Here is a 19191-nt window from a genome sequence, read left to right on the forward strand (position 1 = left end):
TATTAAATAGTTTCCTCAATTTTAGAGTCTTATCTTTGACTTAGTAGGATTTCTGAAATGTACAGTAATTTTACTACTTCCAAAACAAAAGTGGACGGCAGGACTTAAACCTGTGGCCATCCTTCAGGAAGCAGAAGGCAGGGTACAGATTTTCTTCTTTTACCCTGTTGATTTTTATAATATTTATATATATGTTAAAAGTGCATGAAACTGTACATCTCCTGTATTTATCAATTCATTTTAAATGGTACTGAAATTGATTTGAAATAGTTTTTTAGCATGAAACATGAAAACAGGACAACTCTGCCCACAACCAACAAGACAGGTAGTCCTCTGATCTAAATCAAACAGAAACTAGGCAAACCAGAGAGGGGAAGAGTCCTCTCTGAAGGTAGAATTAAAATTGAAAAAATTCTTCAGCATATCTCTGTTCACAGCTTGACTTAGGCAACCTAGTATCTGAATGTAATGGGTCCTAATTATAGCCAGTTCAATAAGTCGAGACAGATTCAAAATTAGGAAGTCCGTCAGGATAAACCATGATCTTGATGTCCCTCTTAAGAGGATACTTCCTTAAACAGAATGCCACAAGCCTTCCTCAATCAGCTGAAACCATACGTGTCCTGTAGGGCTGGGTGATATGGCCTGAAATCCATGGTATAATTTGAAGCATGTGCGGTAACAATATATGTTGCGATATATTCTTTTCTTCTGTATACCGTATTTCCCGCACTATAAGGCGCACTTAAAATCCTTTAATATTCTCAAAAATCGACAGTGTCAAAAATCTGTCAAAAAATGTTTTAGAATGACTTTGTTAGGCTAACAAGCTGCACCGCTTGATGGATTGTCGGAGCATTACAGTTACCATACTCAGGAGCTCGCGAAGTATTCTGGGTTTAAAACTCTGTTGGCTTCAGGTTCCAAAGTCAAACGAACACTGCGGCATCACTGAGAGTTAAAAACTGTCTAAATTATTTCATCTATAATAAAATGTTCAGTGTAACAATTAAGTTTAACATCCAGGCATCCATGAAAACAGAATTTATTAAATTTAGAAGTTAGCTGGAAGTTAGCTCACTAGTTTCCACCTAAAAGTGATATACCATGTTCTGACTGAGATATTTCTGAAAGAATTCAAACGTACAGCTCTGCTATCACTTCCAAAGTAAATGAAGACAGAAAACTAAACAGCAGTGTCTTTTTTAGGGTTACTAAGTTGGGCTAGCTGGTATATAATGATGTGTTATGTGATCACTAGCGACACATTTATGTTAGCATAACATAAACACAGTGAAGCTGGATGATGAACGCTAACCTTTTTCCATTTGATAAAAGTTAACCAGAGTGTTCCTGATGTTTAGGGACAAATGCAATCACATGGCAGGATGCTGTAAATGGACCAAACTTCAGTCAGGAGAACAACTGAGATAATCCATCCACAATACTGAGGTTAGTCATTAATATACTGTGTCATCATTAAATATTAATGAATAAATGGTAGGGAAATGGAAGAAGCACCGTTTTTGGCTTTCCTAATATTCCAAAACGTGCTTCATCTTCTCCCTACTACTGTCGCTCAGCATAATTTGCAGATGATATTGCTTGCAGCCGCTGCAATGCTTTTGACCATACCATAATCCTTTTGACCGGCTTGATGGTGGGTGGCTGTTGCTCAGGTGGTAGAGCAGATCAGCTACTGATCGGAAGGTTGGTGGTTCGATCCCTGGCTCCTCCAGTCTGCATGCCAAGTATCCTTGGGCAAGATACTAACTGATGCATTCTTTGGAGTGTGAATGTAGTTTAGTTTGCACTTGTGTTTAGAAGTGCTTGTGTGGGTGGCTAATGGGTGAATGAGGCATGTTGTCGCTTTGAGCACTCCGGGAGAGTAGAAAAACGCTATATAAGAATCTGTCCACTTACCATTTACCATGATGACACCATTAACATGCGCTATCGCAGTACCGTTCATATGGTTTCTACTATATACCGTTTATACCGCCCACCCCTAGTGTCCTGTTTGGCAGTTCATAAACCAAATCCTACAACCTCAGAGCCATTGCTTACACATTACTCAATAATAGACTTCAGGTGTTGTCAGTTTGCCAATGCTCCTCAAAAGATGGTATGTACAGCAGTACTGTCTGGCCCTCCTCCAGCTCCTCTCCTGACAGCACTAAGTATGACTCCACTTTGACAGTTCTGAGTAAAATCCTGTCTGCCTCACTCAGCCCTCTGTCCTTTCATCCACGATCATTGTTTGTGCCATGAGTGACAAGACTTAACAACCCAGCTTTGTGTGACTATTAGGTGTGTAGAATGGATTTTAATTGGTTTTTTTTTTAAGTTAGACTCTGAGAAGTTATTGGTGTTTCAGTGTTCAGATATGTTTCCTTCATTTAACCATTCAAGTTTGGCCAGAAATCCACACAAAAATGAAAACGGTAGAATTACATTACTTACATTTTTTTTTGTGATCTAAAAAGACCTGATGTCCACTACTAAAAAGTAAATACAGTCATTAAAAATAATGAAATAATTAATTTAATTAATTATTAAGTTAAAATACAATTTAATTAAATAATTAATTACATTATGACTATTTATTTATTTTATTGTAACATGTTTCTCAATAATAGCAGTAATTGGTGGTTGATTGTTGCAATTTCAAAGAAAATGTTGCATCCCTTATTCAAAGGTTTGCTAATCGGGGAAATCATTGTTCAAAGGTCAGCACTCAGGGACCATTGGTTTGAGATTTGTTTGTGATCACACAGTTTAAAGCCTTAATGGTGGTACTCCCACAAGTCATCAGTAGTTGAGTTAATATGTCTTCCACTTCTGTGACTATGAGAGATCTCATTTTAATCGTGCAGTGCTTTTATTCTCTACAGAGAGACAGCTGGTCCACTCCAGTAATGAAATCACTGTGGTGGGAGCAAGAGTCCCACCTGCCTGCAAACCGTAGCGATGGCACTGTCTGCTTCAACTCCACACAGAGCACCGTCCTAAAAGGACTCGAATTTGGAGGAGTGCCAGCTGTCCTGCTAATCAACTTCGTTGTCTTTGTGGTTTGTTTCTGCCCCTTTCTGATCTGCTTCTGATAAAGGGAGACATAATTACAAATACTTTAAAACTCAGTTCTTTGTCTTGTGAATACATTCTTTCCTTTTAATGTTTTAAAAGCAAAAGTAAATTCTTCCAATAGAGCAATTTAAGACATAATAGTGATAAATGGTCAGTTGTATTGCTATCCACAGATTCTGCTGATCATCTTCACGATTATCAGGAAACAGTTCTGGGACTACGGACGTTTAGCTTTGGTCGCAGACGATGACGGGTCAGTTAAGTTTGAGCATAATCTAAGCAGAAGGACATGTGGTGCACATACTACCCAGAATCTAGATTTTGAAATTGTAAACTGAATCTGCATTAGTCTTTGACACAGCCACTTTGTATATCAGGTTCACTGGCTCATCACACCGTCGCTATGGACGTAAGTCATCCACTGGGTCCAACATGGAGGAACCAGATTATGACACGGTATGTAAAAGAATGCCACTAAAAATGAGAATTAATAAAGCATAAAACGGTGGTTGTACTGATAAAGATAAATGGTATCGTTAAGTTAAACTGACTTCAGTTAATACTCGATGTAGTAATGATCAAAAAACAGATTTTTTTTGTTTGGTTTTTTAAAACACTACCTTCTTTTGAAAATGCATGAAACCCACTAAAACATAAACAAACCATCAAATTAGGATGTGTGTTTGGGATATGAAGTGAGCTCAAGTTCCTCACCTAAACTGGTTCACAGGCTTCACTTAATACATTTGACCGCATATACCTAATAGCATTGCAGGCAGACAGTTTTAATCCACTGGAATGTTGGTTGCTCAAAGATATCAATATAATGTGCTTTGCTAACACTTATGCCCTTTTTGATTCCGTGACCATGACTTGCAATTGTAGGAAGTTGGTTTTAGTCTCAGCGTGTTTTTGAAAGGTGACAAAGGGCTTTACGCAGGTCTTCTTTGGGTATTTTAGAGCAATAACAGATCTCTCTTTTTGTTCAGGGATTCTGCTCTTGGCTGTGGTATTTATTCACAATAGAGTGAGTGTTTTTCTTTTTTTTTTTTCCTGTTTTAATCATTGTTTCACTCCAAAAACCTACTTTGTCATCCTTTCAACAATGAGGCAGAATATGTGAGGTGTGATTTTGTATTTGTATGCTTATGTCGCAGTGATGAAAAGATAAAAGCCAAGTGTGGCATGGATGCTGTTCACTACCTGTCATACGAGCGACATTTGATTTACCTGCTGGTGATTCTCACCGTCTTGTCCATCGGTGTCATACTACCTGTCAACATGACTGGAGGCCTTCTGAGTAAGTTTCAAAGTGTACCCTTCACTCTTGTGTTTCAAGAAAAAAAATCAGCTTAACGGCTGAAGATAAAAAAATTTACTGATTAAAGGTCAGGCGTGAGTCAAGCAACAAGAACTCAGGAGCTGAGCTGTCCACTTCATAATCAGTGATTTGTACCCACAGATCATTAAGCATGTTTTTAAGCCATTTTTTTAAAGGTTAAATTCATTGTTCTGTGATATGTGTCTATTCATATTTTTGCTAATTTAAAAAAAAGGTTTTATTTCTTTCAGATATTGACAAACAGAAGTTTGGAGAGACAACTATTGGAAATCTGAAAAAGGGGTAACTGCTTTATAAATTATGACGTTTGAACAAACCCTGATACCGTAGGATGGTATTTTCTTGTCTTTATTGTCTACTTTGAATAACTGTCCTTCTGGTATTTTCTTGTAGAAACAACCTGTTATGGCTACACACAGTATTTGCAGTTATCTACCTGATCCTGACGGCTCTGCTGCTGCAGCGTCACGTGTCACGAATGAAGGGCACGCGCAGAGAGATAGTGAGTGTCAGAGCACCGGAGTAGACTAGAGTACTCAGACTAGACTGGATGCTATTTGATGTAAATTTATGATAATACATGGCTGGGATGTTAGTTTCCCACTATCCTTTTACATTGGATTGCATTTTTCTGTGAGAAATGTTAAGTTCCCCTTCTGATTTTCTTTTCCTAGGCCAGAAACACCTTGTTTGTGTGTTCCCTCCCCAAAGAAGTAACAGCAGAAGATGTAAAGACCCATTTCGTGTGAGTAAACAGAATTGTATACCGGTAATAAAGATTATAATGAAATTCTGGTTTTGTTCACATTTTGTCTTGAGCATGGAGACAAGTAATTGTAACCAACTGTGTTTGTTTAAAGAGAGGCATACCCTTCCTGTCAAGTGTGTGCTGTCACCTTGGCGTATAATGTGACCAAGCTCATGTACCTTGATAAGGAAAGGTAAGAAAATCATGTGTGTATTTTATACTTTATCAGTAAGTTCAAATGTGTGACAGTTTCACATTTGTTTTTCTAACCTCAAAATGTTTTCAAACACTATCTTGTAGAGCATATTCAACTTTTTACAAAAGTAGCAGACCGCCTACACATTACAGCTACAAGAGCTGCTCAGCCATAGCAACCCAGGTCATGAAGCTCATGGTGCACAGATTTTGTGCTGATGTTAATTTCACAGAAAGTAGGCAGAGCAGCAGTCAGTCAGCAGAGCATTGGCGACTTTTATGCAAATTCAAGCATTAGGAAGTGTGACCGGGTTTTTTTATGTACACATAGTTGTCAAGTAGTGTCAATCTGTGTCAATCAGTCTGTGTGGGGTTTTTTTTGTTTTTTTATTGGTTTTTGAGTTTGTCTTTTTGTTGTTCTTGTTGTTGTGGGTTTTTTTCATCTCAGGATACGTGCTGGGAAAAACCTGTGCTACTATGAGCATGTCCTACGGAAAAAAGGAGAACGTGTGTTCATCACCCCCCGTATGTGTGGCTACTTATGTTGCTGCGTCAGCTGTGTGAAGGTGAGCCAGGCCAGATGATCAGAGTTCTGCACCATTTTAAGTTCAGTATTATGTATATAGCGCCAGCTCACAATTACAGTTGTGTACCAAAGTAGGAAATTAGAGGACATTTGGGTCTTTATATCTTTAAGACATAGTAGTTTAACTGGTTAATTTGTATCATGAAGAAATAAAGCTGGGTATCATCTGCATTGCAATGAAAATGTATGCACTATTTTTATTAAATAATATTTTAATCATTTACCCAAGGGAAACATATAATGTAAACAGCTGCACAACTTGGATTAACTAGCTATCACATAGATATGATTCAAATCACTGCAGCATAGTATCTTAAATACCTCCGGCAGGTTCTAATCTCTATAGTAAAATATTATAGTTAACGGTGTTTAACTCTTCACTGAAGTCTCGCTGGAACTGTACAGAAATTAATACACAGTCAGTGGATGCAAGAAGACCATGTGAGACCTTCACTAAGACTTTCTGTACTGTTATGAGTTCTCAGTCCTGACTGAAACTGTTCAAATAAACATTTGTTTGCAAGTGATCAGTTATCTGTTTTACAGCTGCTCTTTTAAGAATTCCTGAGATAAAAGGAAGATTAGAAATCTATAATCAGCTAGGACAGTTGGATCAAGTGACTACTTTTTAAGTAAAGATTTAATTACTGCCACCCTAAAAGCCTGTGGTATGTAATCTCTTAATAAAGATAGATGAATCATATTTAAAAATGAATCACTAATTAATGGTGAAACTACTTTGAGCAGTCTTGTAAGAATGTGGGCTAAAAGGGACCTTAATGGTTTAGAGGAAGCATTTATTAGTTAACTCAGATCAGTGAGAGAGAAAGTCACAGTAAATATCAGCAGTTATTCGAGTTGCTATCCTTAATGATGAATTTTTTTAAAGTTCTAATGGTTAAAGGAATGTTTGGCTCAACAGAGCTCTAACCACTCATTGGCCATCTGTCTGGTTGCAACAGAGCACTTGATGACCCACTGTCATCAAGTGCTTGTTCATAGAATGTTGTTGGGGTTTTGTGTGTGTTTGTTTGTTTGTTTGTTTGTTTTGTTGTGTTTTAAGTGTGTACAACTCAATATTCTCTCTAATTTTTGAGTTATTTGCTTCATGGTGCTTGTTTGCGAGTTATACCAGGGAGTTAAATATCCTTGATTTGTTGCCTTCCTTTTTAAGCCACAGTTTCCAGGGTCGTTTGCAGTGAGGCTTTAACACTTTTAACAAGACAATCAACCTTTGTAGGAGTAGAGTTTAGATGGTTTGCATTGTGTTTGCACATAATATTGAAGAAATAATGGAGGAAACACTTGCTTAAATCTAGTTACAGCGCTTTCAGAAATGTATTATCTGCTGCTTTGTATTCCAGTATCGTAAAATTAAATGTTATTAGAAAATGATAAGACAAAAGAGGATTTTTTTTTAAGGGAATATGTTTAAATGTTCAGTTTCAATGCTATGCAGAACAAGATCCATAAAGCATTTAAAGTAGTTGGTGAGCTTTTAGCTTAATCTTCGAAATATAATTAAAGATCTACACTGCAGAGTGCTAAATCTGAAAATGAAACTGATTCAGAAAACGTGTACTGTCTATTAAAATAATATTTTCTGTGTTTGTGTCTTCTCAGGTTGACGCCATAGAGCATTACCATGCTAAAGAAAGGTTACTGCTGGAAGAGGTGAGACAAGAGGCAGAAATAGCACCACACTACCCCCTAGGGATTGCTTTTGTCACCTTACAGACTGAGGCCATGGCCAAATTGTGAGTATTAGTGTAACCTTTTGAGGTCCAAATAGTCATAAGTGGTAACCCTAACCTTAACTCTGCCCTGTGTCAGATTATTTCCAAATTAACAAATTTACAAAAAATGCATAATTACATACATATTTTAATAGCCTAGGGTTAGGGTTACAGTTGGGGTTGTCACTGACGGTGACTTAAGTGTTCTTACTATCTGTACTATCATTACTTGCTGTACAGTATGTGCTACTTTTGTATGTAATGGGTCCAACTGCATTGTAACTCATTTGGTGACTGACTGCTGTTTCCATTATTTTTATTTTTGTAAGAGCAACATGCTTTGACAGTGTAACCAACATTGGCATGCCAAGTGTGTCAGTGTTTTTCTGTAAGCAGCAATATTCTGTGTGGTTTATCCTCTTCCCTGATGAGGACCATGATCTCTTAATTGCGTTGTCATCAGATTTCTTATTCTGTTGACGTTTAATGGGAAAATGCCTCGTGGCAATTTTTCTGAAAGCTAATGCAAACGTTAATCGTTAAAAGTTATCATTTACCTGCTGCAGAATTCTGAAAGACTTCAATGCAGTCAAGTGTGGTACCATGAGCAGCTGTTGTGGAGCGCAGCGCCAGCCGTCATCCAAAAGCCAAAGTCTGAAAGTGAACAAGTGGCGCGTCGGGTTTGCACCATATACAAGGAATGTTTACTGGTAAGATCTGAAACACTAACCTTTCACACTGTATGCTCCCCATGCACTCCGTAGAATTTTACTCATAAACTAATTTATCTATGTAGATGGACTAAGTGGCAACAATAACAAAATAATAATACAAAAAAATACATTGACTCTGGCAAAATTGTTAGTAAGCGTTAGTATTTGTGGAATGTAGCAAAGTTATCTGGTTTATTATCTGTCACTCCAAACTGTGGCAACATTTAGAAAAAAGGGAGCAGTCAAAAGTACCTTTATTTGTGTCAGCCCAGAATTTTACAATTTGAGCATCTAAGTTCTGCCTGTACTAACATCAAAACCTATACTCTGCACATAGGCTACGTTCACACTGCAGGCGAAAGCGCATCAAATCTGACTTTTTTCGACCCTTTGCGACCCATATCCAATCATGGTATGACCGTGTGAACAGCACAAATGCGATATTTTCAAATCTGATCTGGGTCACTTTCGTATGTGGTACTGAATCCGATACATATCTGATGTTTTAGAAAGCGACTGCTGTTTGAATGGTCTTCTTTTGCGCATGTGGGCCGCTTTGAGGGTTCACACTAGAGCGCGTTTGCTGTCACATTTTATCGGCGTAGTAATTTAATCTTTTTTGAGAAAGCAAGCACACAACATTTGTATTCTTAATGTATACTGTTCACATCAGAAACAGGAGACATTTATGAGGAAGTATTCACGGTGCACACCAGCCTTTTCTTTGCAGTGTCTCTTTGTATGTAACTCTCCTGTTATTTCTGTTTTTCACGTTTTTCCTAACCCATAGGGAAAATCTCTCAGTGCAGGGTTTTTCATGGTACGCGCGCTATGTAGCGCTAAATTTATTCCTTTTCATCCTGCTGACCTTATTCACGACCCCCACTATCATTATCAACACCATGGATAAGTTCAACGTGACCAAGCCCATCAACGCTCTTAATGTGAGACTTGCACATGCAAACACAGATAACCATCACAGGTTTGCAGCAAGTCTAAAGGTTGTTTTGTTTGTTTTTTGCCCTAGAGCCCCATCATCAGTCAGTTCTTCCCCACGTTCCTGCTGTGGGCCTTCTCTGCCCTGCTTCCTACAATAGTGTACTATTCTACACTAGGAGAGGCACATTGGAGCAGGTAGAAAGGACACAAACAAACACACACACACACACAGAGCAGTAGTGTACTGATTGGTTTCAGAGGTAATTTGTTTTATTCCGCTGCCATCTGTGTCTCAGGTCCAGCGAGCAGCTGAGCATGATGCGCAAGCTGTACTTTTTTCTGCTCTTCATGGTACTCCTCCTCCCCTCGCTAGGACTCACCAGGTAATTTTTATTACTGCCAGTTTGAATAAGCACCAGTTTACAAAAAAACTAGGTTTATTGTCTATTCACTGAAACTACTTCTCAGTATGTCGCATACAGCAAGAAATGGAGGAACTCAAACACTTCCATGTATCAGAAGCCATAACTCACTGTTGGCCTACATTTCATAAGACTCGCTGACAAAAACTATCCAAGCTCAGTCGCCACAGCCAAGTGTAAATGCTTTGCATGAAATAAATCCTTTTTATGTTCATATGTAGTTTGCTCAGTAAAATAAAAATTCCCCCAAGTGTAGAGATGTTTAATGGTGTCGGTACATGTAGCCAAGAAAGCTTGGCTAACTTTCTGTGTTTTTGTTTAGTCTTGCTGTGTTCTTCCAATGGCTATTTGACAAAAAATTTCTCTCCGATGGGACAGTGAGATTTGAGTAAGTGAGCTATCTTGAAAGTTAATAGAGTTGAGATTAAGTCATTTCTTTGATATTATATAATACAAGCTTTACTAACATATTAATAACTTGCCTGTTTTTAAGATTATTTTGTACTGTGTTCTTTACATTGATTTAGAATATAAATTTTACATTTAAAGTATGATTGTTGGTTGTTTTATTTACAGCTAGATGCTTTTCTGAGATTATAATGGTTTGATTGAAGCTGACATGCTTAGACAGTGTAATAGTGTAATATCATACAAAATGGGTAAATGTTTTTAAATATAGCTTCTTATGATCCTGGACAAACTATTTATTTACCGAAATTAACGTTTTGCCCTGTTCTTCTCTTTTGGTGGTCTCTGGTTTGATTACACCAGGTGTGTGTTTTTACCTGACCAAGGGGCATTTTTTGTCAACTACGTAATTGCAGCAGCCCTCGTGGGCTCTGCGATGGAGTTGTTGCGGTTGCCAGGGTTACTGCTTTACGTCATTCGTTTGATGATTGCTCGCTCTGCTGCTGAAAGGAAATATGTCAAAGAGGTTTGTAGTGGCTTTAACTGTTATACTTTGCTCTAATTTCATTCTGTCATAAATCTACAACTGTTAGAGAATATATTGTTTGTGAATATCTTTCTGATTCTCCCCTTCGTATTTAGAAGGTGAATAACTTGTCAACATCGTGTTACAGAATCAGGCATATGAGTTTGAATACGGAGCCATGTACGGCTGGATTCTTTGTTTATTCACGGTTATCCTGGCTTACAGCATCATTTGTCCTGTAATAGTGCCTTTTGGTGAGTAACTACACAAGTGTTGCTCCGCTAGATGTTTGTTGTTGTTGTTTTTTTCTTTATTATCTAATAGTCTGTTGACTTTTCAGTTTTTAATCGCCTCTTTTCTGACTGTATCAGGTCTCATCTACATGGTCCTGAAGTACCTGGTGGACAGATACAACCTGTGCTTTGTTTACCTGTCTGCTCGCCTAGACCGCCAAGTTCACCTGGAGGCTGTGAATCAAGCTCTGGGCGCACCCATCATCTGCCTAATATGGCTTTACTTCTTTTCTGCCCTCAGAATGGGTGAGAAATAATCTATCCTTTTTCATCCTTTTTCATAAGGGTTTCTCAAATTATCAAAGAGTCACGAGAGGCAGACTCTGTCCCAGCAGACACTAGATGATAGAATACAGAGAAGTAGAATACCATACCATTTTAATTCATATCCATACAAACTGCCAATTTTTAATCCTCATAAACATGCTATCTGATGTGCATGTCTTTGGACTCTGGCGTGCTAGCTAGCCAGGCATAGATGACTCAAAACCTCCTTGCTGTGAGGCGGCACTGACTGCCACTTTTAAAATTCTGCAACACAAATTATCCATTGTGTTTAACCCTAAACATGGCCAATAATGCTTGAGGGACATTTTATCTCAGAGTCAAATGTACACGCTTTTCCTCTGACCTTTGATGTCCTGTCTACATTGTTTTGCTGTGAGAGTCACAGTTTTATCACTACGGTGCTAGTTCGCTTCTTTAAGTTGTTTTGAGTAGTTTGAGCTCACAAAAAGGTTTATGGATATTTTATTGAGTAGCTGAGTCATGATTTCTGCAGAGAGACATTGCTACTGAGTTTTTAAAATGTTATTTTTGGGGGAAAAACTGCTACTTCAAGCATCAGAAGACTAGCTCTGCGTAGTTGTAGTTCAAGATAAGCCAAATGCAGCCAAAAATACAGGACAAGCTTATTTTGAAGGTAAAATGAAAATTACACAAATTGATTTGCCTCATCTGTTTTTAATGATAAATTATACATTCACACTTAATGCTTACTTGAGTCCACGTCTTCAGTATTGAACGGTTATTTCAACCCAAAGGCACCCCCCTCCCCACTGTCAGCTATGAATTAAAGTTTTCCATACCTGTATCTGAAATCTACAGAGCCCCTCTGATGACATGGTCCAAAAAATAAATAAATTGTGGCCACAAAATTCTACTTCGTGCCCACGAAATGCTAATTTGTGGGCACGAATCGGGTATAACGTGGCAACGAATTACACATTTGTGGCAACGAAATAGATAAGATGCGAACATCATATTGATACAATTCCTGGACAGCTGCGTAGAGACATAAGCATAAGAGTAGGCTACACCTATACACCATGGACAGAGACAGTATGATTGAGTTTTATTTTAGGCTGGGAATGAGCTACAAATGCATTTTGAAAAGCCTGCAATGCAAGGAACCATTATTACGGAAAGACATTTAAAAAGGATATTGAGAGCCAAGTTGCTTTACAGACATAAGTACGACCTGGACGCCGGGATAGATTTTATTGTCAACCAACTGTAAGGGCCTGGGAAGGATCACGGGTATTGGTCAAGTGTTTCGTGCCCACAAATTAGCATTTCGTGCCCTGGAAATAGTATTTCGTTTGCACAAATAAGTATTTCGTTTGCACAAATAAGTATTTCGTTTGCACAAATAAGTATTTCGTGGGCACAAATAAGTATTTCGTGGGCACATTATACCCATTTCGTGCCCACGAAGTAGTATTTTGTGGCCACAATTTATTTATTTTTTGGACCATGTCATCAGAGGGGCTCCGTAGAAATTGTGTTTGTGTGTGCATGCAATGTTTCAGGTTTCTGGGCACCCACATCTCTGTTTACTTTGGTGGTCCTGTGTATCACCATCATCATCTCTCTCAGCTATACCTGCTTTGGCTTTTTCAAGTACCTCAGTCCACTCAACTATGTGGTGAGTATTTTCTTGTGCGTGATCAGTACTCTGTTGTTTCTATGTCGTCCTGCACAATCAGTGCTCAATGTGTTTGCGTTCTCTCTCAGGTCAAGGACGAGGACGAGGATCCAGGAGAGGGCGTGGACGAAAGCACTTCGGTACTGTATTTGTTCTTTAAAATGTCCACATTATAACTAAAGCTCAGGCATATTTAAGAGGGACCTGAACTTACGTCAACCTGCATGTCCATTCATTTGCCCTATTTGTCATTTGTCCTGTTAGTCATTAATAAGCAATGACTAACATAATGATGAATTACTTTGGCTTCAGCTGCCACAGAAAATGCAACTGCACTTAAATAACACAAAAAATTGGAGGATTATAGACCCGAGAGAGCTAAAATGGAAGTCTACCCAGTGGATCCCGAGGGTTGTTCAAGTCGTGAACTTTGAGCCTTATTAGTAGTTTCTGCACTTATGTTCAAAGCTGACTCCAGTTTTGTTTTTTCGAAGCTGTATCTTTCCTTTCTGTCTTCACAAGGTCATACTTTGGCCACCACTTTCAGCATTGCATGAATCACATCACATAGAGTTAAGAATTTACAAAAATCAGTATAGAGAAACACGCTTTTCTTTTGTTTTCACTGCTCATCCATTTTGTCTTGGCTGTACATTAACAGGTTTACCTTCCCAGAGTACTCAACCCTAAATCACCTGCCAGCATCCCACAAAATGATGATCAAGCTCCGCAATCTTATGGGTCTTTTGATGACACTGCAGCCTGCAGCTTCACACCAGTAGACAAAAACATGGAAGAATCCAACAGTGATTTGAACCCTTGAAGTCAAGATGATCCTTTGTCTTGATCATAAATTTGCTTCTTCGAGGTTTTACAGACAGTCCCGTTGAGTCCAGAAACCTTCATAGATCAGCACCTACGATGTTACAAAGTGGTAACTTATTTAATTTCTTCTGTGAGATAAGTTTATGGTTTCAGGGAAAATGTGTTGTTCATTTTAAAAATTACTATTTATGGGTGGGACTTTTATTGGATATCTAGAGAATACGTTTGACCAGTATACATAGGAAACAAGATTTTAATATTATCTGTCATAAAGCACAACCAATTGATAAGGACCAACTCACCATGTCATGTCAGTTGTTATTATGCTCATTTCACAAGCTTATGGGGTCCACTGGGATAGCTTTATATGGTTTAATGTTTCAATACACCTCAAGTGTAAATTGCAGGAGCTTTCTCAAACACTCCTGAGCTTTTCTCTTTAATTCTCCCCTCCTGAAAAGCCCGGTCAGCTGGCATGAGGGAGGCAACTAAAGAAAAAAAAGTTTAAAAGGAGCATTTTATACATCGCTGTCACCTTTCTAACTGGTTTGATTCTCAGGTGACGTCACAGCTGTATTAACATCTGGGCAGCAGGTTAAAAAGGCTTTGGAGTGGCAGCTGGTTTGCATTACACCAGGCTGCCTTTGAGTCATTATTTCATGTTTGTTTGAAAACAGAAACCAGGAAATATTGTAATGAGAACACTTTACTGGAAATCTTTGCTGTATGAGTACACGAAGAAAAAGGGTAGCAAACGTGCTAATGTACAAACCTTTTTACCAAAAAAGCAAGAAATCTTCAGGGTCTTTGTTCACCCTTGCAGCCAGCAGCAGAATATTTGGCGTGGTTTACTCAGAGCTGAGACATTTTAGACTGACGGTTAGCATTATTGGCTCTGGCTGGAATATGATGGTGGGCAATGAGCATTTAGATTTATTTGAGGCAGCTGCTCATTCTTTGTTTAAAACCATGGCAAACCATCTACTAGATGGGCATTAATTGATGTAGATATGTTAAGGAACAAAATGAGGGGGGAAGGGGGAAGACATGAACAAATGAATATGAGTCATAATGTTTGCAAAGGAACACCAGAATTAATTTCTCACACATACTGATTTACAAATGCCAAAGGGATTGATTGCTGATTATTGCCAGAGCACCTGCCAAGGGTCTCCTTAATATTGCACTTTTTTGTATCTTTCTTGTGTTTACTAAAAAAAATCAGTTTTTGCTTTTTGTAATACAATCAGTTCTACAGGAGGTGGAAACCAAAACAATGTTTTGATTGTTGGTGTCATATACAATGTTGTCTAAGGTCAGATAAAATTTCTGAAGCATTACTTAATGAATGTTATAAACAGGTCAATGTTTATCTGCGTCAAATGTATCTTTTGCAGCTTAAATTAAGCATTTAACAAAGAAACAAATTATTAAAGAAAACTTGTTCAGTGGCGGGTAAACGGAGTGTTGATTCTTTGGAGTTATAATAGATAACATGTTCTCAGATCATGCAGTTATTGGCAACACATTAACGTTCATAAGTCTGTTTTGTCATTGGGGGGCACTGTTGAGCTGCAGTGGGTTTGTGTGATCTCTGAAATATTCATAGAGCAGTAATGCACAATGCTACATAAAGGATTTCTAACTTACTCTGACATCGGTATGAGCCAGTTTACTGGGTAACTATTCCAGCAGCTCCACCTCCTCACCTGATCCCTCGCTATTGTCTCCTTTTCTGTTCCCTTTCTCTTCTTCTTGACCTTTTCCCCTTTCTCACCACGGGTACCTGCCTCAGCTGAGAAAGACCACTGTTGTCAAATAAAAGGCTTTTAGGGTGCCGTAGTTGTTAAATATGGGTAATGAAGTGCTAAGCATCTAGTAGCTGTGGTGAAAGGAGACGTACGGACCTGCCAGACGAATATCAGCGCAGACTAACGGAGCCTTGCAGTAGCTCTTGAAGAACAAAAAATCTGTTCAGGAAGAGTAACTATTGAAGAGGTTTGGGACAACTATGTCCTCGTACATCCTGGCCCAAGAATCCAGTATAAATGTGCATGCATTTACTTGGAAGCTTTATACATCAGCTACTTAAGTGAAGGTACCAGATGATAAAAAAAAGAAATGAAGAAATATTTTTTTAAAAAACTCCCCCTGAGCAATATAAATTTTGTAAGCACTGAGCACAAAGGTTACTGACTGTGCTTTACCCCAATGTCTGACAAAGATTAAGTATTACAAAACAGCACATGTTTACCCTTTCTCAAGTGTTAGTATTGTGTGAAAGTGATTAAGCAATAAAGTTCTGTTCTTAGTATTATTCGATCTCCAGTATGCTTAAAGTCATAACACAATTTTCAGTGTAACCTTTTTAATGAAAAGCTAATAGTGAGAAGGAAAAGGGGGAAACCTGCCTGAGTCTCACGCAAAGAGATTTGGAAACTGATCTGAAAAACTTGGAGAAAGTCACATGAGAAAAGCTGTAGAGGGTCAGGATGCAGGGGAACTAATAACTTGCACATATCCTCATGTGGCTCCAAAGATGAGCTGGTGAAATAAGATTAGATTTTGATATTAGACACCTGATATATCCTCTGTGCTTTGAACATGTAATGCATGGTCGCTGCTGGAGAAACTTGCCTTCTGCTAGCTCAGTGGAGCGGCAATAATGTTGATGTTAAAGGCTGCAGGAGCCTGGGAAGGAGCTCTGAGCTGCAGCCAGAACTACAGTGTACAATACAAGTTTCCAAAACCACACACCAAACTCTGACCCGATGTTAAAAACGCCACAAACTCATTGGCTCTTGCTTTGGCCCACATTGTGCTCGACTTTATGTCATGGGTGTGTGAAAGTCTGAAGTTTGATCCAGTCACATGCAATCTTGGGAGTCGTTTGTGGCATTTCACATGCAAGGAATTCACTTGGATAGTCACATATTCTTTTATTCTCATTTTCTTTCTCCTCTGAGTATTGAATTCATACACTGCGCATAAAGAGAAACGTGGAAAAAATATCGTTTTGATCACATAAATTTGTTTGCTAAAGCTTTATTTATATGGCTGTAATTTTCTAATTTATTTCCTAACAGTTACCAAGACTTTTCTTGGAAACCAGTTGTGTCATTTGGTACAAATTTCCGGGAAAATAATAATGTCTTTAGGAGAAATGCTTCATTTAAACCTGGGCAAATATTCCTCTTTTTTTCACTTATTATTGGAAACTTATGCTGTGTCTGCGCATTACCGTGTGTCTGTCCTTACACTGTTGTTTTTTTTTTTTTTTTCATGTTTAGCCAACCAGCTTTAAATAGCCCTCAAGGTTTGCTAGTAAACAGCTAAACAGCTTCTATTAGTACCAGCTGGGATGGTGGCTTAGTGGAACCATTTAAGCAGTTAATAAGGATCGTTCAGAAATTATCTGGATGACAAGAAATACTATTTTATTTTAACTGGCATTAAAATGAGATTATTTTAGCTGTCTTGCCAAGACTTAGGAACTTTGATATCACTCTCAAGTATATAAGAAAAAGAATAAGCAAATTTAAGGAGAGTGGGTAAGCCTATTGATTATAGTAATTACTGTGTTTGAGTAGATTCTTGGGGCCCCTCATCAAATGAAAGAGCAGAGACTTAGCTAGTACTTGCATACACAATACAATTTATCCACTGTTAATCCAAACCCTCTCTGGCTGTTTTGTATAGGTGTGTAAAGCGTTGAACTCAGTGCCCTAAATGCATTCTTAGTATTGTTGACGTCTGTGCTTTTGTGTACCACAGATGCTATTATGTCACTTCCCTCCCTCTCTCTCAGTATTCAGTTAATTGTGCACTCCCAGGACACTGAAGTTAAGAAAGAGCCGCTCTGTGTGTTCGGGTGTGTGGATGTATGTGTGTGTGTATCAAATAAGAATTAAGCCCATTTAGTGTTTTGAGGGTTTGGGGTCAGATTTCCTTCATGTCACCACCAAGATCGATGGAAGTGACCTCTGACTGCTGCAATTTGTATATAAACACAGTTCTGGCCAATCACAACATCTCGTGGGATGGTGCCAACCAATGAGAACCCCTGGAAGCATCATGCTCTGTGGCACTCCTATCTTTTGTCCGTCAGGATTAGTGCCATGGCAACGCTGGTCGCCTGGGAGGTGAGTTTCCCAGAGCAGCAGGACAAGCACAGAAGCAGGCCGCTTGAGTCCAAGTCTTAACTTCCTCTCTGGCCAAATGGAAAGCTGGACTGAAGCAGTGTGTATGTGCGTGCGTGTCATTCTGTAAGTCCAAAACTTCCACCAAGACTGCCAACTCTAATGAGGTGCCAATTTGAGCCACAAGCTCAAAGTGTGTTTTGTCTGTGTGGGTGAGTAGGTGGGTTGATGAGGGGCTGTCCTTGTGTGTTCTCTTCTCTGTGGAGCTCTCTGTAGAAAACTCACCCCACTCTCATTCTCTTGGACTACATTAGCCAGAAGGGCGGAGGGCCAGGCAGCTGAAATCACCGCTGCTGACGAAGCATGTGACTCCAGACCGAGGCCCCTTTGTTTGGATGGTTACAGCCAACACACAGTCCTGGAAATGCAGCGTGACAAGGGAATAGACGAGCATGGGAATGAATGGACGGCAGTAATAATTAAAACCTGATTATCCGTTTTGTGATTGCTGAGAGGAAACATCTGCAAGGGTCTGAGAGTTACAGCCCTTTGGCAAATAAGATGTTGACCACAAATGTGATCAGAAATGGGGTGAAAATCCAAAGGCGTTTACATTTTTTGAATGAATCCTCCATGCAGTTGTTTTTATTGTTAGTAAACGAATTCACGATGCTTTCACAGTATTCACAGGGTGCACACACACCCAACCGCTTCTATTTGATATTGAATTAGCTGAATTGGCAGTAATTCTACGCAGCTGTGAAGAGTGAGTGAAGTGTGAGCGCTGAAGCTAGTGTAAGTGAGATACAGTTGCAAACCTTTATGCTGACTTGATTACAGTAAATCTGCTGTAGAGTGAGTGAACTGGACCCCGCAATTAAAATTAAAACTACTGCATGTAGAGAAGGAGGTAATTGAATGATTAGTGCATTAAAAAAAATGATTATAAATGTGACCAAAAATATGGATTTATTTTCTCATTGGTTATGACAGCTGGGTAAGAATAAAATATGTGCAAAGGTGAGAAGTGAAAACAATGCCCTGTATTCTGCTGTGTTGTTTTTGTGTATGTATGTAATTGAGGTTTCTAACTCAGAAACCCTCACATTCTTGGATTGCAAGGGCATACGAGTCATATGGCACAAATTACATAGTGGAAAGCTCAGCTGTCAGGCAATGTAAAGGCCTACAATGGGATCATCATGGCCAAGATTTGCCCAGCAGACTGTCCAGAATCTTTCATTGGACAGTAGCCAATCATGTTTTTCTGTGTAACTTAAGCCAAGTTCATGCTGCTTGTTCTGG

At 38.8% G+C, this 19191-nt stretch overlaps 1 protein-coding gene across 1 annotated transcript; it reads left to right on the top strand.

Annotated features, from left to right (window-relative positions):
- Positions 1-1420: 1420 nt before the first annotated feature.
- Positions 1421-15198, top strand: tmem63a (transmembrane protein 63A). Its single transcript, XM_026142431.1, has 23 exons — positions 1421-1452; positions 2895-3071; positions 3261-3340; positions 3465-3543; positions 4077-4114; positions 4245-4387; positions 4660-4711; positions 4823-4931; positions 5104-5174; positions 5290-5370; positions 5821-5938; positions 7582-7715; positions 8261-8404; positions 9198-9351; positions 9435-9541; positions 9643-9729; positions 10091-10156; positions 10540-10702; positions 10851-10956; positions 11074-11241; positions 12807-12922; positions 13012-13062; positions 13584-15198. Exons 2-23 carry the CDS (start codon positions 2919-2921, stop codon positions 13743-13745), a joined length of 2382 nt encoding a protein of 793 aa, XP_025998216.1. The 5' UTR covers positions 1421-1452; positions 2895-2918; the 3' UTR covers positions 13746-15198.
- The last annotated feature ends 3993 nt before the right edge of the window (positions 15199-19191 follow it).

Source organism: Astatotilapia calliptera, chromosome 15 (assembly GCF_900246225.1).
Source record: "Astatotilapia calliptera chromosome 15, fAstCal1.2, whole genome shotgun sequence".
Lineage (NCBI taxonomy): Eukaryota > Metazoa > Chordata > Actinopteri > Cichliformes > Cichlidae > Astatotilapia > Astatotilapia calliptera.